Source organism: Candida margitis (assembly GCF_024628925.1).
Source record: "Candida margitis strain CBS 14175 chromosome Unknown scaffold1, whole genome shotgun sequence".
Lineage (NCBI taxonomy): Eukaryota > Fungi > Ascomycota > Pichiomycetes > Serinales > Debaryomycetaceae > Lodderomyces > Lodderomyces margitis.
The window spans coordinates 604,171-616,419 of NW_026261901.1; the positions used below are offsets into that span (position 1 = coordinate 604,171).

The window sequence follows — 12,249 nt, forward strand, 5'->3', positions numbered from 1 at the left end:
AACAGATACAAACGGTTGCAAGTGTAAATCATAGATTAGCAACCCCTACCACATTAGTACATCATCCGCTACAGCAAATAGAAATGCCGCATCCAGGAAGACCGAAAGGTCGCATGAACAAGAAAACACAAGCAGCTCAACAGGCAATGCAGCAGGAGGCTCTTGCTAGACAACAAGCAGCACAGATCCAAGCAGCACAAGCACGTCGAACGGCACAAGAACAACAGTCAAGGCATGATTCGAGCATCATAAAGGAGGAGGCGGGTATTCAACTCCATGACGAAGCCGACTTGATAACTTATCGCAATGATGCATTAATAAGATACATGTCTAACCACGAAAACATTGAAAATGTTATGGCCAAACCAATTCACAGTTCAAAAATAATCCCACCCTCACTATATCCCACAATACCTAAACGCAATGCCGATGATTATTCTAAAGTGAATCTCGAGGAAATCTACTATGGAGATTTAGAATACATGAAATATTTTGACGAACAACTAGCCAAAAGTCTATCCATAATGCACCAGGAGGATGACCCTGGGTTCGTTAAATACTTGTTCAATACGGCGAATTACCCATATCGAAGAGCAAAGTTTTCTGAATTGGAAGCATTACAGCAAAAATTGCATGATAAAGCATCGGTTGAAAAACTTGAAACGGAATATAAAACGATAATTGAAGAATGCAAGGAGAAATTCCACCACGAGTACAAATTTCAATCTAATACTAGGGTGTATGCTATACCATTGGAGAAACTAGCCCCCAATGTGGATGTGAAACGGGCGCCTGATGGGTACAATCCAAAAGATTCTGACCCTGTTGAGCCGCAACTACCACAAGAAAGTGTTGCAGGCTTTGAAAACAAGACAAATGAAGAGCCACCTATCGATAACAGTAATTTCAATTCTAACGATATTGACTTGAATCTTGATGATAATTCCAACGACATGTTTCAGTTTGTAAATGAAGACAATGATAATTTCGATAACATTTCATCAGCAATAGTGAATGAAAATAAGATAGGTCTGGGTGCACAATCAGAAGCAATTGCCGTAAAACTGCAAGTTGAGGATAACTCCAACACCCAGATTCCTCAAGAAAGTATGAGTACTGGATCCAATCTAAACGATGAAAACATACGACTGGGCACTAATGCTCTTACTAACGAAGAGCCACCACAATCACAACAGTCCCCTGAGGGTCAGCCGATGGAACAAGACGATGACCACCTCAATAACGCAATGGTTGCTGAGATTAACGATTTGTTCAACGATAATGATCACGATATGGACCACCTGGCTATAGTAAACGACGACATTGAAGATCTTTACAATTTTGACCAGGGCGACAATGGTGATCTTTTGGGTGGGTCCGAGTTTGAGCAGGACTTTTTAAGTCAAATTAACCAGAGCATGGAATAGGATACAACTTGTGTTCATAAACAATTTTGTAACAATATGTAAATGTTTAAGTTTCTTTTTTTTTAATTCTAGAAAGATGTATTGAGTTATCAGCAAGTTTAAATTAAGGGACCAGGAGAGGGGAAGATGTAGGTTTATAATGTATAACGTTTAGATCGGAGATAACAGCAAAATAAGTTTCGGCCCTATCACGTCTGTCAGAGCGGAAGATCAAAAGAAAAAAAAAGTACTAAACAGCCACTCGCATCAAAATTTCATCAACTGTAAACATCTTTAATCAAAGAAAAATCTGTCACTTCACATCTATCATATTAGAGAAAAAATACGGCATTCAAAGTCGTTCAAAAATAATATAATATTTCTGCATCGTCCCCCCGTTGTCAACAGGATTACCCTTGGATTCAGTTGCCCTCCATATCTTGCGGAATCTGTGTTTGCTAATATATAATGCAAGAGCTAGACTATGATCTAAATAAGTTTAGAGCACCACCGCGAACAGCACAACCTCCAACAAGGTCAAAGGTGCGACAACAAAAGCTCAAATATGCTTTCATTGGATACATCGTAGTGCTAGTGTTTCTAGCAATCACGCAGTTTATTGGTGTTGGATTTTTCACCCTGGGTTTCTTACTATCAAGAGATGTGCTACCTAATATTGCTGATTGTGGTGACAACTCGTGCGTACAGCCTCGGTTTGAAAAGGCGGTGATTTTAGTCATTGATGCTTTGAGATTCGATTTTGCTATACCCGTTGCTGATTCTCAAGAGTATTATCATAATAACTTCCCCATTTTATACGACCTAGCCCAAAAGGATAATGGAGTTTTGCTAAAATTTATTGCTGACCCTCCAACAACAACTTTACAACGATTAAAGGGTTTGACTACCGGCTCACTCCCTACTATTATTGATGCTGGCTCCAACTTTAATGGAGATGCCATTGATGAGGACAACTGGTTGTTACAATTGCATAAAATCAACAAAACTATTGCATTTATGGGCGATGATACTTGGACGGCATTGTTCAATGCATACATCCACCCCGATCTCAACTTCCCTTATGATTCACTTAATGTATGGGATTTTCATACTGTTGACAATGGTGTTATCGAGCATTTGTTTCCATTGATGGAAAAACAAAATTGGGACGTGTTGATTGGTCATTTCTTAGGAGTCGATCATGTAGGCCATCGATATGGGCCAAAGCATTTTTCAATGAAGGAGAAACTAAATCAGATGAATGATGTGGTTGGAAAAGTTGTTGAGGACTTGGATGATGACACATTGTTGGTTGTGTTTGGGGATCACGGAATGGACTATACGGGAAATCATGGTGGTGATGCACCTGATGAATTGGAGAGTACTTTATTCATGTACTCAAAAAAGCAAAAATTCCTCAAAAAGGAGAAGGGTTCTTATGATATTACAAACCAGGGTGCTAATTATAGACAGGTCAATCAAATCGATTTGGTGCCCACTATATCTTTACTTTTAGGACTCCCGATTCCATTCAATAATCTTGGATTTACTATAGATGAAGCTTTTGGAAGTGTTAAGGAGGCGTTAGTTGCAGGAAAGCTAACTATTGATCAAATAAAACGATTTAGAGACTTGACCCCAAGTTTGTCTGACTCGTTGCTACAACGATATGATGATTTAATCAGTGCCTATAAATCGAAAGCAAGTGATTTAGATTTGATTGAGCAAATGAAACAATATCAATTCCAGTCGTTGGAACAATGTAAAACATTATGGGCAAGATTCGATTTGAGATTTATTGGGATGGGGATTGTGGTTTTGTTCCTCTCATTAACATTTATGATTACTTATGCTAGATCGATACCAGCTGTGAGAGTTCTGACGCTTTCTTTTGAATTCATTGGTTCTGTTGTGGCAATGTCGATAATTGGTGTCGTTCTCAGCTTTTCCATCTACATTGTATTAAAACCGAGTGACTTTACCTTGAAGATATGTTTGTGTATTGGAGCTGTACTAGGTATGGTTGTTGGATTTTGGGCACCTATAATGGACAGGTTTAGCGTCGAATTTATTTGGCAACAAACGGTTGATTTTTTCCAATTCAATTTCAATAGCTGGTCATTTATGGGGATTGTTTTTGTGGCTTTGCATTGTCTTATGTTTGCTTCAAATTCGTATGTGGTGTGGGAAGATAAGATGGTTCAGTTTTTCTTGCTTTCTTTTGGAGGAAGCTGTGTGTATGCATTATCTGTGAAAACTAATGTGCCCAGAGAAGTTAAAATACTCGGCATCAGCCATGCAATTACGTTTCTTGTATTGACAAGACTTGCGTCAATGGTTACGGCATGTCGTGAGGAACAGAGACCATATTGTGAGACTACATTTACTACTCTGTGGTGGTCAATCATTGTGCTACACTCTCTTGCTTATTTGCTTCCTGCAGCTATCAAAGCTTTTTACAGGTTATCGGACTCATATTATTCGGCAGCGCCATTGTGGATAAGCACCGGACTCAAGTTTCTTTTATTTATGAATGCAATGTACTGGACTTTTGAGTACGTTCAGAACAATGAGTTTTTCAACAGCGCCCGCTTTACCATTAGTGGGCCTTTGCTAAAATCGTTAAAACTTGCAATTGCCAGACTAGTGTTGTTCATATCGTTGGTTTTAGCAAACTTCAGCTGGTCAAGGGGCCCACTTTGTGTCAAGTTAGAGTTGGTCGATACTAAAGACTCGGAAAGTCTGAGTGATTCGGATGATATGAAGAGTCAACGATCAGCATCGATATTAGGATACGGCAACGTGTATGGATCCTCGTACTTTTTGCTTGTGTTAAATTTCACAGTGGCAGTAATGTTGACTACAAAGCCATTGGGTGCTGTTTCTATCAGTATTTTAATCATACAAATACTATCCTTGCTTGAAATGATTGATGAGTTGGGCTTGAGAAGAAACTTGATATCTCCAATAATATTTGGCTTATTGGGGTACCAACACTTTTTCAGCACCGGTCATCAAGCAACGATACCTTCAATACAATGGGAATTGGGCTTTATGACGACAGAAACTATTGTTTTCCCCTTTACCCATTTGAATATAGTTTTGAACACATTTGGTCCCTTCTTTCTCGTTGCTTTGGCAGTGCCATTGATTACAATATGGAAAATGGTACCTTCTCCAAAACCAATAACGGTCTTGTCACAGATCATCACTAACATAACTACACTCAGCACCTATCTTTTATTTACGGGTTTAAGCAGTTCAATCTTTGCTGCTCATTTTAGACGGCATTTGATGGTGTGGAAAATTTTCGCACCTAGATTCATGCTCAGTGCAATGTTGATTATATCGATAAACATATTCCTAATAGTTGTTACATTATGGGGCTCGGGTAAAGTACTAAAACAAGTTAATAGAATTTTTGGTAAATAGTTTTCAAACAATTGTACATTATTTATTTAGTTAAAACAAAGTAAAGACTAGCTGGTGGCTTTTACAATATATAGAGCTACCATGTGATCTTTTTCAGTCCTCTGACAAAGTTTTGTTGCACTGATAGGTTGAAAAACTTTGATTTACGATGTGCCCCAATACAGCAGTTACGTCACCGGAGGTCCACATGAGATGGTCATTAAAGCAGTGAATAAATCCTTTCTATTCATATGGACGCTATGTTGTGTACTTAGATTTTGTGTTTCAGATTCGCTATACAACTCATCGTTTACTCCAAATCACGTACGATATCTAAAGAATGAAACTAAACAATTATTTCAACATGCATGGAAGTCGTATATGACCTATGGGTTTCCCTTTGACGAAGTTCGACCCTTAACTTGCGAGCCATACGGGCCTGACTATAGTGATTACACTAATACTGTCAGAAACGATGCAATGGCAAATATATCCCTGACATTGTTGGACAATATAGACACGTTGATAATAATGGAGCAATGGGATGACCTCGAGCTGGCACTACAACATCTCAAAGATAACCAAGTTGAATTCTTCAACCAAGACTCCGTCGTACAAGTTTTTGAGACGACAATTAGGTTTTTGGGTGGGTTATTGAGTGCTCACTTGATATTGACCGACGTTACTAATAGAGATATTTCATTACCGCCATCATACAACAGATTTAAGGACATTTCTGCCAATTACAATGGGTTTCTACTAGAAATGGCATATGATTTAGGGCTCAGGCTTATACCTTCATACCAGACAAAGACAAACATTCCATTTCCTCGAATCAATTTGAAATCGGGGTTAAAGAAAGTGCCACCGGCTTTACAGAAAGATGCATGCACTTCAGGTGTAACTACTCCAGTGTTGGAATTCACCTTGCTTTCCAAGTTGACGGGTGATTTCCAATTTGAATACTACACCCAACAATCATTTTGGAAACTTTGGTCTTCTAAACTGGCTTTGAATCTAATGCCCATGTCTATAGACCCATTTTCAAACCAGTGGAAGGACTCGATAACGGGGATAGGAGCGTCTATTGATTCTTTTTATGAGTATGCTGCAAAATCAGCCATAATATTTAATGATAATGACATGTGGTCGGTCTTTCACGCTTCTTACAAGGCACTATTAACCCACCTGGCCCAAGAATTCCATGGCACAATGATTTTCCCCAATGTTGGGACCGAAGATGGGATTCTTTTTGGTGATTGGATAGACTCATTGGGAGCTTTCTGGTCTGGTTTGCAAGTATTGACTGGTCACTTGACTCATGCAATCAAAACGCATGTAGTATATTTGAAAATTTGGGATTATTTTGATCTGATTCCCGAGAGATGGATTTATGTGCATCACAAAAAGAACAAGAGGAAAAGATTTAAAACTGAGGATTCTATTGCATTGGAATGGTATCCGTTACGACCAGAGTTTATTGAGAGTACTTATTACCTATACCGTGCAACTAAGGATCCAATGTATTTGCATATCGGAGAAAGGATCCTTGAGTTGTTCAAGACTAAATTTAGAGCACAATGCGGGTTTAGTGGAATTCAAAACATCAATACCGGTGAACGACAAAATCGAATGGAGACTTTTGTTTTAGGGGAAACTTTAAAGTATTTGTATTTGTTATTTGATGAGGAAGAGAAGGTCTTTCTTCATAGGCCTGAGTTGATGGGTTCAAAAAACTGGGTATTCTCCACTGAAGCACATCCGTTGTGGTTCCACAAGGGATTAAAAAGTTTGCAAAATTCGAAATTTAAAGCCAATTCAGCTGGTGTAATTCCCGCTGATATCACTGAGGACCAGTTTACGCCAGCTATCATTAAAAATACTACGCTACGAGAACCTCGTGTGTATGAAATTCCGGGTCATGATAGTATACCTCATGTTGGAAAAAAAGACCCGTTTGGTGACCGACTCCATACTTGTGAATTGAACCCGTTGACAAAAAGCACAACGGGACTTCTTGAATCAAGTTACTACAGTTGGCAGAATTTATTTGGGGCAGATTATTTGTATGCCAAGTCCTTGATCAAACCTCTTTATTCCAACCAAACTAACTTGGATGGCAGTTATATCGAATTGAATCCTTCATTCTTTGCAAAATTTGCTGCTTTTGATACGCCGTTGACCTCCCAAAGGATGCCATCAACAACGAGCTATGAGGTGTTTTGGGGAGATATAAAAGATTGTGAGTTTGCCGAGGTGTCAGAATTGACATTTGTTGGGCAAAACACCACCGAGTCCATCATTTTACCGGGTGACTTATGGATTCCAGCTTTGCTGGGATTGAGAATTGTTGTTGAAGAATTGACTTTAGGTTCGATCGATTCAAGAAATGCAGTGGTTACGGATGAGTACATTCTGCGGATTAAGGATGATAGCTTTGATGACAATTCCAAGCACATTAAAGCAAATGAGATCTTGAGAATCCTCAGAGTTAATGGTGTAAAGGTGAGCCAGGGGGCTGTGATTTGGACATTGCCATTTGAACCAAGTCCGAGGGAAAAAGGTGCAATCAGAATCACAGCTGAAGGACGCGTCGTTATACAAGGCAAAGTTGTTGAGAATTTGATTGTATGGTATGGATAAATCACTGTGTGACTCTCGTACCACTATAAATGTGGAGGATGTATAGGAATTATTTATTGCATATAGAGTAAATGGGGAATGAGTATTTATAGACTATTGATCCTTGTCGCACCAGTGTCAAATTGAAAAATAGACTGGTGGTTGTTGGCGAGAACGTGTAAAAAATTTGGACACCAATTAGTAGTACCCAAAGTGCAACGACCTCAAAACAAGTACATGATAATGAGCTACGATCCAATACACGACACATATACGCCATCAAAGCCAAAGGACCCTCAACTGTCGCCTCCAAACTCGATACAAAGACTTGATCAGAAACAAGAGCATCGTGGTGATCCATTATCGATATCGAGTCTAGTTTCCGAAGAGGAAACTCTGCCTAATGACCCAGTTGTATCCGCCACTCCATCCCGTATATCTAACGCACACAAAGTTCTGGCTATATCCAATCTAATTGAAGCACAAGTGGACAACGAAGGTGAGGATGAGGATGATGATACTGATGTTAATTCGACAATTATTGGTGATGATGATGATTATACTGCGCCATCAGCGTCAAGTCACAAGCCGAAGAAGAAGTCATCTTCTAAAAAGAAAAAGAAAAGCAATATTGCCAACTCTAAGCTATCATTGAAGAAGGGGGATGGAGAACCATTTTGGCGTAGAGATATACAATATGATTTGCTAACGGCATTGTTTGACGACAAAACTGCTTGTTTTACAAACACGTACCCTCAACTGAACTTAACCGGTGTTAACAACAATCACAAAATTACGTTTGCCGAGTTGTATATTCGAACATTGGCTGAATCGAACAAGAGTTCCAAAGTTTTAAAGGAGAAGTTACTTCGCGATTTTGACTTGGGAAAGGCGGTATCGAAAGTATGTGTGCTAGTGAATGCAGGTAGGATGAATACGACAATCAATTTTGTTCATGATATGAAATCTACGTTGAGAACGTACCATTCGATACCTTGTTTACAAACGGGGCCTCTGGGAGGCACGATAAGGCAGTTACAAGATACACCAAGGTTGAAATCAATCATCAAGGCAGTTAATGAAGGACAAGAGAATAAAGTGACAAGCCTTGAGGAGTTGGTAAAGTTGCCACCGTCAACTAAGCCAAATACAGATATTGTCCAGTTGCTATTCCTTCTTAGTGAAGCCAATAATGGAATACCCTTTATCAAAGACAGCAATTTCCATTTATTGGACTTGTTTGTCAATACAAAGGTGACCCCTCAAAGTAGGGCAAAGAAACTATTGTGGTTATTCTATACATTCTTGGAAACTGATTTTACACCAGAGCAACTAACACAAAATCCGTTTGGTGGAGCTACAATACCTACTGAAGAGCAAATACCTGCCTCAGCGGTCGATGAATATGATGTTGATCCGCAGTATGAAATTGATTATGCTTCGGAAATGCTTCAAGCTAGGAAACAATACTTGAGTGAGGACCATTCCAACGATGGGGCTCATGTTTCTCAACGAACGCAAGATACTCGTGCAGGTTTGTCTTCGAGCACTGGACCCAAGGTGAATAATCCAAAGAAAAGGGAAGCTAAAACTGAAGAAGCTGAAGAAGGGGAAAAGAAAGTGAGCAAAGTTTCACAACCAAAGAAGAAGCAAAAGAAGACCCATCCTGAAACTTCGTCGTCATCGTTGTCAAAGAGTATTGTTAGCTTGAATATGAGGTCGCTGCAAGCACCAGCCACAACCGATGGAAATGGGGAGGAGAAATGTTATTCAACTTCAACATACAACGTTGAATTCCCCATAAAAGATATTGCCAATTTGGCAAGTAGATACACCGTATCAGAATCTGTATCTACAACCCCGGATGAAGAAGAGTCGATTGAATTTAAATGTGATTTAGTCGAAGTCACAAATCCAATGGTTCAGGAAGTGCGAACATCATCGAAAGCAAGCACTGCATCATTCAATAAAAAAATCACTATTTTGGGCAATTGGCTTTATCGTTATTTCAAATACAAGAAGTCAATTGCTAATAAATTTGTTGGATTGGAATGGGAGGATATAAGACATGATCTCGTTTCCGGTGTTGAAACGTACTTGTATGAAACTTTTGGCAAGTCGTTAAATACTAGCAAGATCTTGAATGAACTTGATGAAGACGATGAGGGTTCCAATGGCATAGGGACTGCTGACGAAGTATATTTCAACTATATTTCAGTCGGTGACTATGATAAAGCCAATGAGAAAAAGTCGTTTCTTTTACATTTGACCACATTTGCCAATGATTATTTTATAACCAAGTTGGAAAAGAAGTTGAAGCATGACTTGACAAGTAATGTCAGATTTGATCTTGAGAATGAAGCAATGTTTATTTGATTATGTACATTGGTTTTTGTAGTTGAATATATTACAAAGAATAATTTCTAATGAATTGACAACTCCATACTTTGGAATCAACGATGTGAATAGTGAGCCAGCATCTTTTAAAGTTGCAATACCGTCTCTGGTAACGCACAATTGTAATTTGGATTGGCAAGAGCCTGTAAGATGGTCATTGTTAACGATACTCCAATCCAAACTCAATTTGTAATTATTAACCATCAATTCGAGGCATTCAAGCAGTTTGAGATGGGCATACAACTTCGTATAGTCAGACACTTGGGCAGAAATGTTGGCTAATCTATCATTCTGTATCAACAGTTTATATTTTATCACCAACTGGTGCCAGATTTTTGTCCTTTTCTGAATCAACCTTGTCAATGAATTTAGCCCATACATTATGCAATTGATTTTCCCATTCGGTGTATAATCATCAACCAATGCGCGTGCAAATGAAGATGATAGCATGTGTAAAGTTGTCAAATTTGTCACCACGGAGATCTGAAACACTGAATCGTCCGATGTATTTATATCTAATTTGAGTCTTAAATTCAATACTAGTGGCGACAAGATGGTAAATTCAAAAACTCGAATGAGCTTATCGTCAAAATATTCATTATAAGTTTTCAACTTATCAATATCCAAAAATGGGATAAATTTCTTGGCCAATGATAGTCGTTGATCCCAGTCTGCCGATGGCAACACATTTAAATGTTGCAACATGTAATCCTGTTGCTGCTGATTTCGACTTTGTAGTCTTTTATAAAATTCAACTTGACTCTTTTCGAGTAATTCATTCAATTGATTCTTGATATTGGTTTCTTTTTGCACTTTGCTTAGTTGCTCCACTCTTGTTTGTAGAGTCTCGATTTGATTTAACTTTTCTGCCTTGATTTTCAACAATCGCTGCTTTTCGTCAACCAATTCTTGTTTGAGTCTCAATTGCGCCTCGCGAGCTCGTACTTTATTGTTTTCAGTCTGTGGTGATGTTCCAAATGTAGACGAAGTGGGTGCGTTGTTGGGTGTGTCAAAAACCAGTCCCAAATGCGGGCTCGTGGCCGTTGCTGATGTTGTAGTTATATCATTTTCTAGGCGATATCTTTCTTCATCTCGATCTGTCATATCATTTGTTTTACCATTTGCAAACTGATTTCAACTTGTGTGATGTATTGTTATGTTTTGAGTTCATAATTGGGTTTTTTTTTCTGTAATAATTTTTTTTTGCAAACCACAGATTCTTCAAAGATTTAGATAACCTACCACCACAACGATGTCTGTGACAGAGCCTGAACTTAAAGCTGTATGTGATTTTCACCAAGGTTATTTATAAACGTTTAATATACTAACAACGAATTTTTAGTACTTGGACAAGAAAGTTTCCGTTCAACTAAATGGATCACGTAAAGTCATTGGAATATTACGTGGTTATGATGTATGTATCATCAACAGAACCAAAACATGATATATGAGTGGTACTAACAGTGACATAGATATTTTTAAATGTAACGATCACAGATGCTTTGGAAGAGAGGATAGATGGTGAGAAATTAAACATAGGTGTAACGGTATGTTGGGTGTAGCACAATGTCAACAGTTCATTTACTAACTATTCATTTTAGGTTATCAGAGGAAACTCAATCGTGTCATTAGAAGTATGTATAAATTCCACCGAAAGCTGTTTGCAAATGGGGACCCCGCATACTAACATCAATTTTAGTCATTGGATAAGATATAACATGTGTTTGTTATCCACCTTCGTCAATATATCAATATGTCAATATGTAACCTTTATATTTATACTTTAAATACAAAAAACGTGTGCGTCTATGATCACCCATGTATATTCCATCTAGAACCGTTGTACCATTTCTATTCCATCATTTTTGTAGCCGCATTTTTCATAAAATCCAACATTGTGAGGAGAACAGTCCAAAATGACCTTATAACAGCCGGCTTTCTGAGCAAGTAAACTCAACGATCTAACGAGATAATTACCCAATTTCTTTCCTTGTTCAGTGGTAGCCACTGATATATCTTCAATGTGACCAACTTTGCCACATTCATGTATAAGTTTTGCTTCTATAAATAGCATCCCTGTAGCCACGATTGTCCCCGTAGAATTGACAATGACATGTGGTTGATATATGTCCGGGTTTTTGGACCAAGTGGAGAATAAAGAGTCAAACTGTCCTTGACTGACTTCTCCTACTGTTGTTAGCACTTTTAATGTTTCAATGTAGTTATTGGAGTAATCGGTTGACTTTAATTTTCTAAATGAGTAACCTTCTGGTAAAGACATCTTTGTTTCCTCTTGTGTCATGCTGTTACCTGGGTCGATGGAATGTATGGGGAGTGAAGTATATAATGCAGCTACTGTATGAAGTCAAAGCTTCGTGTAAGCTAAAAGTAAATGAATGTGTTACGAATGAAG

General features: G+C 38.4%; 5 protein-coding genes across 5 annotated transcripts; 3 read left to right on the forward strand and 2 right to left on the reverse strand. All coding sequences in view use genetic code 12, as the record gives it.

The window, feature by feature from the left end:
• Nucleotides 1–83: 83 nt before the first annotated feature.
• Nucleotides 84–1,427, forward strand: CANMA_004886 (uncharacterized protein; the record flags this gene model as incomplete). The annotated part of the gene is made up of 1 exon (XM_051817208.1): nucleotides 84–1,427. One exon carries the CDS (start codon nucleotides 84–86, stop codon nucleotides 1,425–1,427), a length of 1,344 nt encoding a protein of 447 aa, XP_051669652.1.
• Nucleotides 1,428–1,874: 447 nt separating this feature from the next.
• Nucleotides 1,875–9,815, forward strand: CANMA_004887 (GPI13; the record flags this gene model as incomplete). The annotated part of the gene is made up of 3 exons (XM_051817209.1): nucleotides 1,875–4,703; nucleotides 5,031–7,450; nucleotides 7,688–9,815. 3 exons carry the CDS (start codon nucleotides 1,875–1,877, stop codon nucleotides 9,813–9,815), a joined length of 7,377 nt encoding a protein of 2,458 aa, XP_051669653.1.
• A 31-nt stretch (nucleotides 9,816–9,846) lies between these two features.
• Nucleotides 9,847–10,940, reverse strand: CANMA_004888 (uncharacterized protein; the record flags this gene model as incomplete). Its single annotated transcript, XM_051817210.1, has 2 exons — nucleotides 9,847–9,940; nucleotides 10,078–10,940. The coding sequence occupies 2 exons, from the start codon at nucleotides 10,938–10,940 to the stop codon at nucleotides 9,847–9,849; spliced, it is 957 nt and encodes a 318-aa protein (XP_051669654.1).
• Nucleotides 10,941–11,088: 148 nt separating this feature from the next.
• Nucleotides 11,089–11,553, forward strand: CANMA_004889 (mRNA splicing protein; the record flags this gene model as incomplete). Its single annotated transcript, XM_051817211.1, has 5 exons — nucleotides 11,089–11,118; nucleotides 11,179–11,250; nucleotides 11,309–11,383; nucleotides 11,438–11,470; nucleotides 11,536–11,553. The coding sequence occupies 5 exons, from the start codon at nucleotides 11,089–11,091 to the stop codon at nucleotides 11,551–11,553; spliced, it is 228 nt and encodes a 75-aa protein (XP_051669655.1).
• Nucleotides 11,554–11,667: 114 nt separating this feature from the next.
• Nucleotides 11,668–12,138, reverse strand: GNA1 (glucosamine 6-phosphate N-acetyltransferase; the record flags this gene model as incomplete). The annotated part of the gene is made up of 1 exon (XM_051817212.1): nucleotides 11,668–12,138. The coding sequence occupies one exon, from the start codon at nucleotides 12,136–12,138 to the stop codon at nucleotides 11,668–11,670; it is 471 nt and encodes a 156-aa protein (XP_051669656.1).
• Between the last annotated feature and the right edge of the window lie 111 nt (nucleotides 12,139–12,249).